Raw genomic sequence first — 18,637 nt, 5'->3', positions numbered from 1 at the left:
AAGAGGGGCTAGGTCTTCGTTGTTAATACCTAACCAGGGTCTCACCCAATTTAAAGACCCACACAGCTGCTGCACGTCGGCTAGAGTCCGAATTGAATTTTTTATGGCCAATTTCTGTGGAACAATGGTCCGCTTGTTTATCTCCAAACCCAGGTACTTCCAAGGTGGCATTCTTCGAATCTTATCCTCTCGCAGCTCGAACCCTACAGCAACCAACGCACTGGTTGTCAGTTCAAGCGCGTGTGTAAGTAAATCGCTGTTGGGGGCACAAATAAGAATATCATCCATATAGTGGTGGATGATCACGCCCTCGGTGGCTGCACGCACAGGGGACAGCAATGAAGAGACGTACCACTGGCAAATGCTTGGGCTGACTTTCATGCCTTGGGGAAGAACTCTCCAGTGGTATCTCTCCATTGGGGCTTCTCGGTTGATGGAAGGAACCGAGAAGGCGAACCGTGGTGCATCATTAGGGTGTAGGGGAATTTGGAAAAAACAATTTTTGATGTCAATGACAGCCAATTCCCAATTTTCTGGTAACATCGTGGGGGACGGCATCCCTGGCTGGAGAGGACCCATGTCTTCTATTACATTGTTGATGGCACGAAGGTCATGAAGGAGGCGCCACTCGTCTTTGCCAGGTTTTTTCAGGACAAAGACGGGGGAATTCCAGGGGGATGTTGTTTCCTGGATATTCCCTTTGGCGAGTTGTTCCTTCACGAGCTCCCGAAGCGCTTTTAATTTCTGTTTATTGAGCGGCCACTGCTCTACCCACACTGGTGTGTCTGTGAGCCAATTAAGTTTCCGGGTAGGACGCTCCTCAGTGACCGCTGCCCGAAAAACCTGAGGGGTCGGGATGTCAATTGTGACCCCCCACTGGGCCATCAGGTCTCTCCCCCACAGGGGTTCCGTATAGTCTAAAACGAACGGGCGTAAATAAGCCGATTGTCCGTTCGGCCCCTCAAATTTTACGATGTTTTTTGATTGCCTTGCCAATTGAGAACCCCCTACACCTTGAATTTTCTCCGCTACGTTTTGCAATTCCCAGCGTGATGGCCAATCCCATGCGGGGATGACCGTCACGTCTGCCCCTGTGTCCAGGAGACCGCTTAGGTGTTTGTACTCCCCATCCTTCCGCATATAGCAGGAGAGCTTTGGTCTTTCCTTCCCTATGACCTGGGCCTGGCACACCTGGTAGCTCTTCTTCGCTGACTTCTTCCATAGATCCTCAGGGTGTGCCGGAGGCCCAGATGCTGGAATGGCCTGGGCGATGATTTGGCCCTTGGGAAGGAAGACTGGAGGATGGGAGCAGTGCAGCCACACCACTAATCGCTCGGTGTTCCTAGATGTTAAGGATGGTGCAATAGTGACTTCGAGAGGCGTGAATTTTGTGTCCCCAAGAACGATGTACTTACTGTGGAGGTTCCTCCAGGTTCCCGGGTCCTCTGTGTCGACAGCGATGGAGTGCCAGTCGCTGTCCCTTAGGTGCAGAGCCTCAGTCAGGGCCAACCTATATGGGGAGAAACCAGATACGATGTTAAGTATCGGCTTGGGCTGGTTCGGGTCTCGACCCAGCCAGGCAGTGGGAATGAAATCCACATCTTCCCTCATATAGGCTGGTTTGTCAGCCATAATCCGGTGTGTCAAGTCCAGTGAAATGTCCTCAGGTGGGCATTGCAGGTAGTCGTCCCTCTCCTCCTCTGATGTTATAGAATCCACCATATTTATGTCCTCGCGCAAGGAGGGACTGCGCTGATGACTCAGTTTTTTTGTTTTCCCCCCAAGTTGGGGGCACTCTTTTCTTGTCGCTGCTGTTTAAACCTAAAAAACTCGTCCCTCAGCGGGCATTGGGAAGGCCAATGTCCCTTCTGCCTACATAGATTGCAGGCCTGATGGTGCTGTTGTCCCCTCGGGGGTGCTCCTGTAGGGCGGCGATCTGGAGAAGGGGTGGCTGGCGGTGTCACGGCTGCAGCAAAAGCCACTCTCCTTGTTGGTGGTTTAGGAGTCTCTAGAATGTCTTTAGCAGGAACTGTCACCTTCTTTGCACAGACTTGCAGCATGCTTTGAAGGGTAGGCTCAGGATCCAGGGGCAGACTGAGGATGGCTTGCCGGCACGCGTCGTTAGTGTTCTGCCTCGCAACTGTGGCAAGCATCCCCTCTCGCAGCCTCTCGTCCGGGACCTGAGCCTCCATCGCGTAATGCAAGCGATTCACGAACGCGACAAAAGGTTCTAGGGGTTCCTGCTTTAGGGACAAGAAGTTAATAACCGTACCGCTGGGTCTTAACTTAAAAAACGCCTTTTCTGCTGCCCTAGTGCTGACTTGCAGCGCCTCTCTGGGGATTTTTTCTGCCTGCTTGGTCCCCATTTTCCAATCCCCCTCCCCGCACAAGTGGTCTAGCGATATTACAGCCCCATCCTCATCCCTAGAGCTATCTGCATTGGCCCAGAGGTCAGGTAACACCTCTCTGATCTCCCGCTTCCACTCTGACTCCCAGATGAGGAGTTCTCCGTGGGTAATTAAACAGGAGAAGAGAGTTTGCATGTCTGCTGGGACATATTCTTTGGAGGAGAGGGTTGCTTTTAATAAGCCTCAGAAGTATTCGCTTTTTATTTTGAACCCCTTCTTGGCCTTGCAGAGCTCTTTGATGGTCTGCTGGGGGATGGGGGACCACTGTGCAAGGGGCCCACCCCCCCGCCGAGGGGTACAGGTGACAGGTGCGGCCGAGAAGGCAGGCAGGGATTGGGGTGGATCGGGGTTCCCACGCTCCCCCCCCCGGAACCGAAAGCGTGGGAACCGGAAGTGGGGTCGTGGGAACTAGGGGACGAGGCGTGGTCTGGAGCAGGGGGAGTGGTATGGTGGGGACTCCCCTCCCCGGGGGTGGAGCTGAGGGGTGGGGTGTTGAATAATTCAAGGGAGGGGGAGTTGACGGGGGGTGGAGGAGGGAGGTGGGCGGAGAAATCCGGGGAGCAGAAGGGGTTGGTCTGCTGGAAGGGATTATGGGAGGGGGGAGGACAGGGATCATGGGAAGAAGGAGCACGAGTGGCGGGAAAACCCACGCAGTCACCTCCATCTTGTGTCCTGGGGAAGGGGGGAGAAGGGGAGCCATTCTGTGGGGTTTGGGGATGGAGGATGGGGGATGAGGGATCTTCGGGGGTCTGGGATAACTGAAAACAAACGGAGTCTCTACGGGACGGGGCTGTATAGTGCGGGGAAGAAGGGGAACGGGTAGAAGCAGAGACAGTGCCTGCACCGCTTTGCGGGGTGTCTAGGGTATTCTCAGAGGGGCCAGAATCTGCCTGCGGGCAATGCCGGGATGCCTGTCTGATAATACCCGACTTCGGGAGAGAGGGAGGGTTTTGCTGCAGTTTTCCCGCAGCGCCCGCCGCAGCCGCAGCCGGGGGAGCAGCGACAGCAGCTGCCCCGCACCCCGCTGCAGCCGTGAGCGCTGCATCGTACTGCAGAGACCGGGCTGAGGGACAGGGAAGCGGAGTAGTGTTATTTGAACTACCTGCCGAACTGGGGATCGGTTTGTTTGCGGCTGGCTGTGGCAGACTTTTGTAGCGATATTTAATTATATCGCGAATTTGGAGAGCCAAATGGGTGAATATGGAGAGAGAGAGATCCGACTGTCGCAGGATCTTTTTCCCTACCTGGTCCCAAAAGGGGGCTTGGTATAATTTAGCTGGCGAAATGTCAGGGAAAGTTTGCGACAACCACTGAACAAACCGTTTTACTTCAGATTTTTTAACCTTAATTCCCCCTACTAAAAGGACACCCACAACTTGGGAATAAATGCTCTTCTGCAGCACGGACAGCCTTGCACCCATGGCTGTTAGATGTTAAATCGTGCCACAGAGCCTACGATTGGGAAAACACGAACGAAAAACAAAAGACCACACTTCCGGCTTTGTCGTGGTCCTTAAGCTTCCCTCCCGGAAAGGGAAGCACCAAAACCAGGAATTTTTTCCCCGAACCCCGGGGAAAAAGAAACCCACAAAAAAGGGATCCTTCCCCTAAACCCTAGGGGAAAGGAACCAACCAAAAAAAGGACCGGGAAAGCCCCAGGGGCCCCTATACTCACAAACCACAGGGGTCCGAGAGGGAAGGGTGGAAAAGAAAAACCAATCGTAGAACTCCTCCGCGAGAGGATGGACTCCGGAGGTGCTTTCCGGAGCTGCCGATCCTGTCCCCGAGAGCGCCACCCACTAGAACGTGGGTCTGCTCTCGCCGGGGAAGCTGACGGCCAGGAGGACGATTCTTCGGGTCCGCACGACCCTATAATCCTCAAACGAGGGGTCCAATGCCGCAAAAACGGGGCCCCACATTGGGCACCAGCTGCCACGCTCCCGCCCCGGTTCCCTTTGTCTCAGCCCCGGCTAGCTCTTCTCTGGGGCGAGGGTGGGCGATGGAGGCACCCTCCGCCACTCCCAGCTGGGGTTTGGAGAGTGCCTTTGTGGGTTCCGGGCAGCGCTAGCAAGCCTCGCGGTGGTAAATGAAGAGCGGATCCTGCTGGGGGCTAAGTCCGAGTTTATTGTAGCCCAACGGGGCCAAATAACCTAGAACGATGCCAGCCAACAGGAACAAGCACAAGGTGCTTGCACTGGCTTATAAACTGTAAGGGAGGGGTATCCAACGACCAATGGGGATAGGGATAGGGGGTGGCTCCGGGATGGGGGGATATGATGGGGTCCAATGGGGGAAGGATATGGGGGGAGCCCCAGGTCCTCGGCCAATCACCCGGTGCCCTGAGTAGAAGCTTCTGGATGGATGGGAAGGGGCACCGACTGATAGACAAGGCACCCGGGGGGGGTAAAATGCCTCTTTCAGGGTGATGGATAGATACTGGGAAGGCGGGAAGGGAGGACAAGGCGGGAAAACTGGGGATAAACCAAGTTGCACACGGGGGTACAAAGGAATAAACCAATACATAATACAGGGATAATAAAACATACAAATAATGCAACTCCACATTGGTGATTCTGGGATTCTCTGAAACCACCCTTGGAGCAGTTGCAGGAGGAGCCCTGGGCCTCCTCTTCAGAAGCTCCAGCAGCCCAGGTCCCTCAGCTTCTCCTCACAGCCCCAAAGCCCATCCTGTCAGTCCTGCAGAGCCTCTGCAGCTCCTCCTCACTGCCCAGAACAGGGAGCCCCAGAGCCAGACACAGCAGCCCAGATGTGTCCCCCTGGCCTGGGGTACCTGCAGGAGCCTGCAGACAATTCCAGAAGCACCTGTGGGATGATCCTGCTCCCCAAGGGACGTTCCCATGGTGCCAAGTCAGGAACTGCAATGGGGAGTGGGGCCAGAGAGGAAAGGGAAAAACACAGATGGACTGTTTGCAGGGGAGGGAACAGGGGTGGGCAAGAGGAAGAAATTGTATCAGAAAGAGTAAAGAAAGCAAAGGTGAAGCCAAGGAAATGCTTAGGGCAGTTTGGGGGTGGCTGCCAGGCAGACCTGGCTCTGAGCAACAGCGTCTGCAGTGGGACAGGAAACTCCCAGATGATGGGAACAAACTTTCTAGCTGACTGCAGAGGCCAGGACAAAGCTGAGTGGTTTCCCTGGCATCCCCCAGCCCTTCCTGGCCCCAGGGGCTGATGGCATTTGTGCTGCCTCAGGTTCATATCCCACAGCACCAGCATGGGGGTGCTCCCGCCTGCTGTGTGCAATGCAAACAGGGGCTGCTGAGCCAGTGCTGCCGTGTCTGTGCCTGCAAGGATGCGGCACGTCTGTGAGTTGGGGGAGAGGCCAGGGCTGCAGAGGGGGGATGTTGTTGGCAGCTCCATGAGGACGCTCTGGGATGCTGCCCTGGGCTGTGCAGCACTGGGGATGCATCAGCCCCTGCTCTGCTGCTCCTTCCCGTCTCCCCCAGGGCCCTTGCAGAGCACCAGCCGTGCTGTTTGCCCCCAGCCTGCCCACGGCCAGCCTGGGGCTGCTCACGGGGGTTTTCTGTGCTGAGCATTGGCCTGGCCGTGTTCTTGAGAGAGCCTGGGCAAGGAGCCTGGAGCCCCCAGGCCCTGGCCTGAGGCGTCAGCGCTGCCCCAGCAGTGCCCATGGGCTGTCCCTGCTGCAGCCCCGGCACTGCCACCCCCAGGACTGTGCCCGGCCCCGAGATCACTCAGGCCCTGCAGCAACACCAGGGCCACCAGGGCAGCGGGGCAGAGCCACGGGAGCAGCACTGGCAGCACCAAGTGCTGCTGCTCCTGGGCACAGCTGCTGTGCCAGCACTGATCTGCCCCAGCTCTGCACACAGACATTGCTGCTGCAGCTCCAGAGAAGGCAACAAAAGGGCATCTCTACAGAAAACTGTGATGGGACACCCTTTAGTTCCTTTAGAGCCACCAAAATGAGAAATGGCACAAACAAGTATATTTATTGTGAACAATATGAAAAAACTAAAACAAACAAAAAACAATTCACAACCAAACCAAAAGGAAGTATCACAGATGACTTTTATTACAAGTGATTTTCAGAAATTGAGCAGCAGTTTAATGTTCCTGAAAGCATCCAGTCATCAGTCTCCACACTTCAGCCTTGAGCTTCTGGCTTCTCAGGCTGTAGATGAGGGGGTTCAGGGCTGGAGGCACCACCGAGTACAGAACTGACACTGACAGATCCAGGGATGGGGAGGAGATGGAGGGGGGCTTCAGGTAGGCAAATATTAGAGTGCTGAGGAACAGGGAGACCACGGCCAGGTGAGGGAGGCAGGTGGAAAAGGCTTTGTGCTGTCCCTGCTCAGAGGGGATCCTCAGCACAGCCCTGAAGATCTGCACATAGGAGAAAACAATGAACACAAAACAACCAAGTCCTAAACAGGCACTAACAGCAATGAGCCCAAGTTCCCTGACATGGGATTTGGCACAGGAGAGCTTGAGGATCTGTGGGATTTCACAGAAGAACTGGCCCAGAGCATTGCCATGGCATAGGGGCAGGGAAAATGTATTGGCTGTTTGCAGCAGAGCAGTGAGGAAGCCACTGGCCCAGGCAGCTGCTGCCATGTGGGCACAAGCTCTGCTGCCCAGGAGGGTCCTGTAGTGCAGGGGTTTGCAGATGGACACGTAGCGGTCATAGCACATGATGGTCAGCAGGAAATACTCTGCTGAGATGAAAAAGACAAAAAAAAAAGAGCTGAGCAGCACATCCTGAGTAAGAGATGGTGGTGATATCCCAGAGGGAATTGTGCATGGCTTTGGGGACAGTGGTGCAGATGGAGCCCAGGTCGCTGAGGGCCAGGTTGAGCAGGAAGAAGAACATGGGCGTGTGCAGGTGGTGGCCGCAGGCTACGGCGCTGATGATGAGGCCGTTGCCCAGGAGGGCAGCCAGGGAGATGCCCAGGAAGAGGCAGAAGTGCAGGAGCTGCAGCTGCCGCGTGTCTGCCAGTGCCAGCAGGAGGAAGTGGCTGATGGAGCTGCTGTTGGACATTTGCTGTGGCTGCACATGGACACCTGTTCATGGAGAAAGGACAGGGACAAGTCAGGAGAGGCTGCTTGGAGCCAAACCTGGGCCATTCCCTGCAGCCTGTTCTGCTGGGACTCACCCACCCTTGTTCCTGCTCTGGGAAAACCTTCACCCAGCTATGTGTGGAGACTCTCGAGGAGCCATCCCTGCCCCACTGCCCTGTGTTTGTGGCCCTGTGGCAGAGGGATAAGGCTGGAAATTCAGGATTTGTTGGGGGAATATCTTCTAAATGCAGAAAGGCTTGGTTCCATCTGCACTTCCATGTCTAACAAATGGCAGGAGATGGATTTAGGATTTGTTGCCCTACCCACACACCATTCCTGGCCCTCTGAGGTCAGAACTCCCCAGCATTCCTGCTTCACTCAGAGTTTGCCACTGAGAGATGTGAGAGGCAAAGGATTCCCTGTGGCTGAGGGAAGATGAGGGGCTGGATGGGCTTGTTCCCCCAGCACTGCTCTGCTCAGGCCCCTCTCCTTCCCTGAGCATCTCCCTGGGCCTGGACATCCCCTCTTTGAGACTGACCAGCCAAAGTCACAGTTCTGGAGGCTCTGTAAATGTTCAAACATTCCTATGATGACCCCGTGTGTCCCTTTCAACTCAGAATGTTCTTTCATTCTGAGATTACAATTCCTGTTCTGCTTCTTTCATCCACATGTGTCTGTAATCAAAAGAGAAAAAAACCTCCTTGCAACAGTGGTAGAATAGTAAAGTAAAAACCAGACCTTTATTGTAAGCTTCCAGGCCTCCCAATGGGGATGGGGCACACCCAGCCACTGATTTCAACAATTTATTAAGGTTGATTAATTAGGATATTTAATAGGAACATACAATAGGAGATTCAGTTCTCCCAGTAGCCCACCAATAGTTCAACCCATTAAAGTAGGTCCAAGGGCTTCTTTGCCCCAATTTTTGCTATGACTGCTCACAATCTGGTCAAAATGAAAACTGTTCTTCTTTCAGGTCCTCTTCATGATAATAAGACTATACATTATTTCAGGAATGCATTTAGATAGTCAGCTTATTGTTTAAAAAACTAAGAGAAAGATTAGAAAATGTACTCGAATTAATTAAGAATTATAGGGATAGAATTATGTAATAATAGTTTAATAGAGTTAATTAAAAGTTTAATAGAGTAAAGTAAGGATTATAGCTTTATAAGTATATAATAGTTCTTTACAGAACTATGGATACATGAAAAATGTATAAATAGCAAATATTTTCTGTAAGTAACCTCATTTTTCCCATCCTTCTCCGACCAGGAAATTGAAAACACTTTCAGGAAAGCTCCTGACCTTTACAGCAATCCCAGGCTTACCTTCTTTGGGAAGTGTCCTCTGGAGCTGTGCCCAGGCTGGTCTGGAGCTGGGAGCAGCTCTGCCCTAGCCAGCCCCTCTCAGCAGCAGCACCTGCCCTGCTCAGGGTGGCTCCTTCCCCCCACAGCTCCTGGCCAGCGCTGGGAGCAGCTCCAGGGCCGGCTGAGAGCTGTCCCTGGCAGGCAGCAGAGTCCCTGGCCCAGCACAGCGCCCTGGGCTGCAGGACCCTGCTCTGCAGGACAGCCCTGGGCACCCCTGGCTGCTCTGCACAGGAGATGAGCAGAGAATGCACTCACAGGCTCGGTGGGCATTGGCATGTTCCAGCTTTAGGAGATCTCTCCAGGAGCTGCAGCTGCACTGTCCTGCAGCCAGAGGTTCCTGTGCCAAGGGCTGGCAGTGATTCTGCCCCAGGCACTTCTCAGCCCCTTCCCAGCCCTGACTGATTGAAGCTCTCTGTGCCTCTGTGCTGTGCCCGGGCTGGCTGCAGGCAGTGCCCCAGCCCTGCTGGTCTGGCAGAAGAGCTGCTCAGCAAGAGAAATGTGCTTTTGAAGCTCTGCTTGCTTACCAGGATCACCCTCTGTGCCAGGAGCCCGGCCCAGCTCAGGAGTACAGACACAACACAAGGACTTTAATGAACCTCTGGGGCTTTGTGCTCAGGCCCTGAACATCAGGCCCTGAGAGGGAGCTGCAGAAACCTCTCCAGAACTCCAAGTCACAATCCAACTCCAAAGTTTCTTGGACTTTTAATGGGTCCCACTGAGGGACACAACTGAGAAAGTGTCCCCAGGCCCCAGGCAGAGCAGAGAACTGGAGGCACTGATGCCAGGGGGGGACAGAGAGAAGCCAAGTCTTGGTGCCCTGGGGCACAGCAGGGTCTGTGCCACCAAGGGCTGTGAGGAGACACCTTGTCCTGAGGCCCTGGGGCCTCCTGGCACAGCCCCAGCCAGGCTGGGCACTGTCAGCCCCTGGTCCTGCCCTCAGCATCCCCCCTAGCCCACATCCCAGTGGCTCAAGGATCTGCTGGAAGGAGTCCCTGGGGAGCCTTGGTCAGGAATGGCCCTGGGGGCTCCTTCATGCCCCCAGGGAACTGCAGGTTTTGCAAAGGACTTTGGCTTTTCCTTTTGCCTTGGAGTCTCTTAGAGCTTTCTGCAAACATGGCTTCCAATTATCTGCTTTAATTAGTCCCTGGGGAGGCTTTGTCAGGAACAACACTCAGTGGGGCCCATTAATGCTTCAAGGTACTTCAGTTCTTTTAAGGTACTTGGTGTTTGCCTTTTGCTACAGACTCTGTGAGAGGTTTGTGCAATCATGGCCCCAGTTATCTGCTTTAATGAGTCCCTTGAGAGCTTTGTACTGACACTCAGTGGGGCTCATGAATACTTTGAGATTCTTATCTTTTGTAAGATAATTTGGATTTTCCTTTCCACATTGAGAGTTCTTTGTGCCATTTTCAGTCTCTGAGAGGTTTTTGTGCCATCCTGGCGTCCAGTTCTCTCCTCCAAGGAGTCCATGAGGAGCCTGTGGTATAGATGGAGCTTTGTGGGTCCCATTAATGCTTTAGACTCCAAACACTTTGGGGTTTTCCTCTGACTTTGACTCCGGGAAAGGTTTGTGCAATCTCCTCTCAGGCCCTGAGGTTCCAAGGCTCAGCTCCAAATGCACCACTGGGCTCATTAGGATCAAGCAAATCCTGACAAACCATGGCTCTGCCTCAATTTCTCCCTGCTCTCATGCAGTTTGTCAGGAAGTTTCTGTAGTGGTTTTGGTTCACCAATTTGAGATTTCTCAGCCAATGCATCAATTAGTGTGGTGGGTTCAGTGTTGGCTAATTACCAGTGCACTCACTAGAATATTCTTACTCATTTCCTGCTGTGAGATAGGATTAGGAGAAAGGCAAAGTGGGCTCAAAACCTTAAAAGAGTGTCAAGAAAAGTTTGTTAAGAGAAACTAAATTAAAGAGTAATAAGAATCTGAACAAAATTTTCAGAACACTTCCCCTCTCCATACAACCTGACAATGTAGAGGCAAAACCTGAAATTTTCAGTTGGTTTACCACCTCTAGAATATTCTAATCTTTCTTCAGTTCACATCAGGAGAGAAGTACCTCTTGTTAATGTTATGGAGAATTCTCCACAAGAAAACAGTTATCTCATGGCTTTTTATTTCCACAAATAGCAGCTGCCTGGAGAAATCTGCAATCGTGAATTTGGGAGGTCAAATTCTAATTTGGGCCATGGTCCCTAGACATGAAGGCCAGTTCTATTCCATAGGAAGGAAAGAAGAGAGCCCCAGTGAGTGTTTCACGGGCAGATCAGGGGTGACCACCAGATGCCAGATAGAGTGGCAGGTTTTTTCTGGGAGATACCTTTGGATATAGGAAAATTCTTAGGGAGAATACCAGTTTTGGCAATGGGCATCTGAATAAATAGAGCGTTCTTCTCCATACAAAGGAGAACACAGAACCCCATTGCTCCAGGGGCTGATGAGAAGCAGCCCTTGACTTTCCAACATCAGCAGACCTGTCAGGTGGCCCCTGGCAGGCTAAGCCAGCCACACCTGGTCCATGTTCCCTCGCTTCCATGGGGCCCCACTGTGTCCCAATGGTCCCTTGCTTCCAGGAGGCTCTGAGGTGTCACAATGCCCCCTTGGTGACACCAGGCCCTGAAGGGTCGGAATAGTCTCCATGGTTCCATCAGGCCCCACAGAGTCGTAATGGTCTCTGGGTCCATGAAGCCCCAGTGTCACCGTGGCCCTTTGGTTCCATGGGCTCCAGTGGTGCCACAATGATCCCCTTGGTTCCATGAGGTGCCCACAGTGTCACAGTGATCTCTATGGGAAGGAAAGAACCGAGCCCCAGTGTGGCAGGGGCAGCCACCAGAGGCCGAGGGGAGCCAAACTTGATGGTACTGGCAGATTTTGGCTGGGAGCAGCCCTTGAATATAGGGAATTTTAGAGGTGGAATACCAATTTCAGACATGGACAGTTGAAGGAGGATGGTTCTTTCCATAGGAAGGAAAGCACAGAACACTGGTGTTTGAGGGGCAGATGAAAGGCAGCCACCAGAGCCCTAAGGCAGCCAGACCTCTCTTTCCTGGTAGTTTTTGTCTGAAAGCAACCCTTGGATATAGGGAATTTGGGAGTTGGAAGCCCAGTTCCCACAACTTCTGCATAGATAAGGATGGTTCTTTTTTCCATAGGGAGGAAAGCACTGTTGTGTTAGACCGCAGCAAAGGGCGCTGCCCCAGGCCCCAGAGTCTCAGACCTCAGGCAGACACCAATGACCAACAGGGAAAGGAAGGCAACAGGACAGGTCTTGGTTTAGAAAACCGAGGATTCTTCATTTTCCCAAGGACCAACACAAGAAACGAGGTGGTAGGGTCAAGACTTTTATATTACAGGGTAGGGGTGGAGTTTAGGATCAAGGTCCAATATTAAGAGGAGCAGGAGACTGCAAAGGGCTGGATCAAGGAGGACAATAAATGGAAAAAATTACAGTGGGGATATTGCTGCACAATTTAAGCCAATAAGGGTACAGAAAAAGAAGAACATTCTGGGGCCATTCCTCATTAGATCAGATAGGGTGGAGTGTCCTTTCCCAGGCTTTCAGGGGCACACCCCACAGCATGGAGGGGTGGAATCTTCTTTAAGTCACACTCTCACCGGATGCTGTCTCTGGGTAGAATCCCCACCTCATTGGGCAGGGGCACTCTACACCTTTGGTGCCATTATTTCTTTCTCTGGCTGTTTTATACAATGAAATAAAACTCCAGCATCTGTGGAACCACCCTTCAATCCCTCCCAGGCTACTCTTGTTCTCTCCACAGTCTGCACACAACTGAGCCCAGAGCCTGCAGCCTCTACCTGCTGGTTATGTGATGAAGCCTTCAAACCCCATGTTGGGAGATATTTGGGTCCTCCCCAAGATCTGTGAAAATGGAAAAATAGTTATCAAAGTTATTTTCTCCCAAGTCTAGCAGTGACAGAACAATGGTCAATATCTTTAAACTGAATGAGAGTGGATTTAAATTTGTCAGAAGGAGGAAATATTTTACAGTGATGAGAGTGGAACAAAACGTCAACTGTTTTTCCAGAGAAGTGGATTTCCCATCCCAGGAATGCTCAAAAATCAGGGAGTGTGTGCAACTTGACCCAGTGAAATCCCCTCCCCAAGGATAGAATTCCTGTTGTGTGGGTTCTCGGATGTGCTGGGTACCCTCACAACTCTTCTGACCAGAATGTCTGCTGAGGACAGCCAGGCTGCTGCAGGGGCAGTGACCTTACAGCCATCACCATGGCAGCCCTGTCCCCTGGGCCTGGCTCTCCCCTTTCCTCTGCCCCTGCCTTGTGTCTGCTGGCATGAAGAGTTTTGTTGATAATATCTTGTCCCCAAGGTGCTGGGCCAATGGCTTCCCAGACAGGCTCCAGGAGCAGAAGTGGCTTTTCAGAGCCCAGCCAGAAATGAGCCCTGAGGCAGCAGCTCTGCAGCGCTGGCCACCAGGCTGGGTTGCAAGGGAGGCTTCTGGCCATGCCCTGCAAGCAGCTGCTGCTGCCAAGGTGCCTTTGGTGCCTCGGGCTGTCCCTGGCACAGCTCCCAGCACGGCACTCTGCCCTTGTGCCCGAGGCCTTCCCTGTGCTGGGGCTGGCAAGGGGCTGTTCCTGCAGCGGGACCTGCCCTGCTCCTGGCACAGGAAAGGCAGTTCCTGCTGGAGCAGGAGGCTCTGCCTGCAATGGGCTCAAACCACTCCAGCAAGGCCCTGCTGACTTCAAAATTGCTTCCTAGAGCAGAATATCCTATAATTGTTATAGATTCTGGACTGTGGAGTAAATAACTCTGGTTAAGAGCTTATTGTCTAATCATGATCAGATTGTATTTATATAAATATATCTGGTATTCCATCATTAATCCTGTATGAAAAATTGCATTGACAAATTGTTCAATTCTACCTGTCCAATCATTTATACATAAACCTTTGACAAATTCTGGGGCCAGGATTGGATCCAGTCACTCCTAGTCTCCTCTCTTAAAAGGAATTTTAGAAGTCTGTAGGCCCTGCAGGGGTCTGAGGATCCATGGTGGCTGTTGGGTGTCATTTTTCCATCTCATGACTCAGCAGGAGTTTCTCCAATAAAGAAATAAAGCTTTTGCCTGAATCTCCCACTCTGCACGTGACAGGAGTGTGTGTGAGAGTGTGTGTGACATCCCAGCTCTTTGGCAGCCTGGGGACTCCTGGGATGTCACTGTGGAGCCCCTGTGAGTGCCTGTGACAGATCAGTGCCTTTGCAGCCCAAGGTGCCCTGGGATGTCACCATGGATTGACTGTGACTGCCTCTGACCACACGGCTCTTTGCCATCCCCAGAAACCCTTGGGAGGGCTCCATGGAGCCCCTGTCTCTGTGTGTGACATTCCAGCTCTTAAAAACAGCCTGGAGACTCTTGGAAAGTCCCCATGGAACCCCTCTGAGGGCCTATGACAAATCTCACCCTTAGAAGGCAACCATCACCAGGAAACCCTGTTGCTATGGTCAGTTTCCATGGCAACCATCCCCATCCCCTGTTGCTATGGTCAGTTTCCATGGCAACCATCCCCAGGCCCTGTTGCTATGGTCAGTCCCTGGGCAGCTCCATGGAGACCCCATGCCAGGGGTGGTTGCCATGGACACCAGCTCAGGCCTGGAGCCCATTGCCATGGAAACCATTGGCACTCCCATCCCCAGGGTCATGGGATCCCAGAACCACAGAATTGGCTGAGCTGGGAGGGACCCATCAGGATCCTCGAGTCCAACTGCTGGCCCTGCACAGGACACCCCAACACTGCCAGCCTGGGCCTGGCAGTGCTGTCCAAACGCTGCTGGAGCTCAGAGAGACCTGGAGCAGTGACCCTTCCCTGGGAAGCCTGGGCAGTGCCCCAGCAGCCTCTGGGCAAAAACCTTTTCCTGAGATCCAACCTAAGCCTGCCCTGACTCAGCTGCAGCCGCTCCCTCCACTCCTGTCTCTGGGCACCAGAGTGAAGAGGTTCCCTCAGCCCCAGCCAGGGACCCGCTCCCAAGGCTGCTGCTATGGCCACCAGGGCTGGCACCAGCTGGGATGCTCAGTTTCCACAGGCCAGGGTTCAGAAATGGGATTCCTCAAATTCCTACTCCTGCTAAAACCCCGCTGGCACTCATTGCCCTCCCATCTTCCGTTGAAGGAAAAGAGGGAAAGATCCCTAGCTGGGATAAGAACAATTTACTGGGAACAGCAACAAAATAAGGAACAAACAGAAACAGAAAAAATATTGACAAAAGAAGGGATAAGAAAAACTATTTACAGGGAAAACTACATCACCATCAATTATATCTTCCTGGCCACATGTTTCCTCCTGCATGGAAAGGACACCCGTCTCCTCAGGGAAAGAGAGAGAGAGTCCCTTTCCTGCCCCTGGCGATGACCTGAGGCAGGAGTGAATGTAGTGACAGGGCCATGGCCAGACCCTCATGTCCTTCAATCCAATATCAGGCCATTGGTAGGGGCAGGAAAAGGGACAGGTGTCTTCCCAGCATGGATCACAGGGAACATGGATCACCAGGGCTCTTCCCAACATGGTCTTCCAATGGGGGATGAAGCTGGAGCAGTGCGCAAAGCTCTTCCTGCAGCTGGGAAACTTTCAGGATTTCCCTTACTGGTGGCTCTGTTGGTGTTTGGTCAAGTCAGAGCTCCAGGTGAAGCTCTTCCCACACTGGGGACACAAGTAGGGCCTCTCCCCAGTGTGGATGTGTTGGTGGCTGACAAGATTGGACTTTTGCTTGAAGCCCTTGCCGCAGTCGGGGCAGAGGAAATGCCTCTCCTCGAAGTGAATCCGCTCATGCCGGAGGAGATCTGAGCTGCTGTTAAACCCCTTCCCACAGGTGGGGCACATGTAGGGCCTCTCCCCGGTGTGGATGCGCTGGTGTGTGACGAGGGTGGAGTTGTGCTTGAAGCCCTTCCTGCAGTCAGGGCAGCGGAAAGGCCTCTCATCCGTGTGAATCCGCTGGTGTCTGAGGAGACCAGAGCCGGTGTGAAACCTCTTCTGACACTCAGGACACTTGTAGGGCCTCTCCCCAGTGTGGATGCGTTGGTGGATGATGAGGTCGGAGCTCCATCTGAAGCCCTTCCCACATTCCCCACACTCGTAGGGCCATTCCCCGGTGTGGATGTGTTGGTGGCTGACAAGGTGAGAGTTGGAGCTGAATCCCTTCCCACACTCCCCACACTTGTAGGGCCTCTCCCCAGTGTGGATGTGTAAGTGGCTGACAAGGTGGGAGTTGCAGGTGAAGCCCTTCCCACACTCCCCACACTCGTAGGGCCATTCCCGAGTGTGGATCATCAGGTGTTGTTTCAGATTGTTGCTCCGCCTGAAGCTCTTCCCACACTCCAAGCACTTGTAGGGCTTCTCCCCATCAGAAGGCTGCTCAGGGACCACCAGCTCCGAGCTCTGGCTGAAGCTCTGCCCACCTTCCTGGCCCAGAGTGGGTCTTTCCTCCTCAGAGCATCCTGGGCTGGGCTTGCAGCCCCTCCTCCTGTGAGATCTCCAGGGCTTTTCCTCCCTGTTGGATTCCTGCGCTGTGGAGTTGCTCAAAACGGCCTCTTCCATGAGGTTCTGGTGCAGGGATTTGTCCTTCCTGGTCTCCATCCTTAGCTCCTGATCTGGGGGAGGAAGGACAAGGAGTAGGTGGGATTTGCCTCTGTGCCACAGGGAAGGGCAAGGAGATCCCCCCAGTGCATCCCCAGCAGGAGGGCACCGGCATGGGGGTCAGAAGTTCTAAGATGGAGTGTGAGAACCCCAGCCTTGCTTTGGGGCCTCATGTGGTGGTGAAATTCCTCCTCCAACCCATGCTTCCAAAGAAAAACTCCGCAGGCTTAGCTGTTCGGTCTCAAGGCAGTTTATTGCTAGTTATCTAACAGATTATCTTCTTGGACTGCGGCTATTTGATCAGCGGCCTGGGTAGAGGCACACACACACACTGACATCCTCTCTATCTGCTGTCTTCTTCGTCTCCCTCTCCGCCCAGGGCTGCTGCTCTCTTTTATAAGATATATTACGTATAACATGTTTACAATTATTCCCCAATACCTACTACCTACGTTGCCAAGTGTTTTTCTACTCTAAACCAATCTGTGAGTGCCAACATCACCAAGAACATGAAGGTAAGGAAAAAGAAGGAGGAAGAACAGGATCAGCCCACTTTCCTCCATCTTAGAACTTCTGACCCCCATGTACAAAGTGAAAACCCCCCTGTACATGTGTTAAAACCCCCCTGTACAATACTAAAAAAATTTCCCCTCTACTTTGTAGTAGGTTAGATAGTATAGGTTAGATAGTATAGTAAGGTTAGATAGTATAGTAAAAGTAGTTCTTTTACTATGCTATCTAACCTTTTGTGATTGCTTGTTCCACCTCCAAAGTTGGCAATTCATTCCATGGCTCAAACTCAAAATCACAGTTGTTTTTCAGTTGTCTGCCAGGGTCTAGAATGCTTCTGACCAAGGCCTGGAACCTCTAAAAATGCCTGAGAGACATTTTGAGTTCCCACAATGGAGGAAAGTGGGCTGATCCTGTTCTTCCTCCTTCTTCTTCCTTACCTCCATGTTCTTGGTGATGTTTGCACTCACAGATTGGTTTAGAGTAGAATAGGACTTGGTAATATATGTAGTAGGTATTGGGGAATAACTGTAAATATGTTATACGCAATATATCTCATAAAAGATAGCAGCAGCTCTGGGCTGGTAGAGAGAAGAAGACACCAGACAGTCAGGGTGTCAGGAGTGTGTGCATCTCTGCCTGGGCCGCTGACCAAAGGGCCGCAAACAGAGAACCTAATCTGTTAGATAACTAGCAATAAATCATCTTGAGACTGAACAAGAAGAGGGTGCGGAGTTTTTCTTTGGACGCACGGGTTGGAGGAGAAGCTTTACTACCACACGAGACCCCAAACCAAACCCGGGGTTCTCACATCTGGCGTCCCTGTGCGGGCATCAGCAAGAAGAACAAAAAGAAACATCAAGTAACCTCACACCTTCATCAGCGTAGAAGAAAAAGAAAAAAAAAAAGAAGAGCAGAGCACACACACTCGCCGCGTATTCCAAGAAGAGAGGGAGCGGACACCTCGAGATAAGAACCTGACCTTCACTGAAACAACTCGTCTCAGGGACTTTCCAGGGAGGAGACGACCCAGAAGTGTGCCTGGGATCTCTCACCTGTGACCTGCTGGACGGTGATCAGTGCCATCTCCGGACTGACCTCGAGCCAACACAGCTTTTGGTGAGAACGTTCAAAATTAAGAACATGGGGGGGAAATTCTCCCAAGAGGAAAAAGAAATAGTATCTGCCTTCCAGGGCATCATCTCTGCCCATCTGGTGGAGATTGCTCAAAAGGAGCTGAAAGATTTATTATTGTGGGTGAGGTGTAACTTCCCACACTCAAATCCAGATTTATTGTTTGAGCCAAATTTTTGGCAGGAAATTAATAAGCAATTATATTATCAGGCTATAAGAAATAATAAGCTTGCAGCAAAACTTTTATCTTCAGCAAGAACAGTTTTAGAGTCACTCTCACAACGCGGCAGCTCAAGCCAGGCAGCTACGGCTCCTGGTGACAAACGGGGGGGGGACAGTCCGGCCAGCAGCTTGGGACAGCCCCTCTCAACACAGACACAGGACAGGCAGGATTTCTTCCTGTGGAAAATCAAGGAGATGACACCCCATCGTGTCCCGTGTCCCCAGGCTCTCACTGTTCCTCAGTTTCCCAAGAGTCCCTAAGCTCCTCCGATGCAGAAATTCCCCAGACAGAGGCGGGCGAGCCAGGCACAGCCGCGACCCTCGGTGGGAGGAAGGCATTGCCCAAGTCCAAAC

At 52.5% G+C, this 18,637-nt stretch overlaps 1 protein-coding gene and 1 pseudogene across 1 annotated transcript in view; both read right to left on the bottom strand.

Moving 5' to 3' along the window:
* The window catches only part of LOC110479977 (uncharacterized), a 45,047-nt gene extending 27,034 nt beyond the window's left edge, over window positions 1-18,013 (bottom strand). Inside the window, exons 1-2 of the mRNA XM_077787698.1 lie at window positions 17,983-18,013; window positions 15,484-16,239 (exon numbers count right to left, since the gene is read on the bottom strand). Of these exons, the coding sequence (XP_077643824.1) occupies window positions 15,484-16,239; window positions 17,983-18,013 (787 nt within the window). The remainder of the gene's footprint in view (window positions 1-15,483; window positions 16,240-17,982) is intronic.
* LOC144247302 (olfactory receptor 14C36-like) lies at window positions 6,486-7,251 on the bottom strand (annotated as a pseudogene).
* Window positions 18,014-18,637: the final 624 nt, after the last annotated feature.

This window comes from Lonchura striata, chromosome 21 (assembly GCF_046129695.1).
Source record: "Lonchura striata isolate bLonStr1 chromosome 21, bLonStr1.mat, whole genome shotgun sequence".
Classification (NCBI taxonomy): domain Eukaryota; kingdom Metazoa; phylum Chordata; class Aves; order Passeriformes; family Estrildidae; genus Lonchura; species Lonchura striata.
This window is presented reverse-complemented; position numbering and strand designations above follow the sequence as displayed.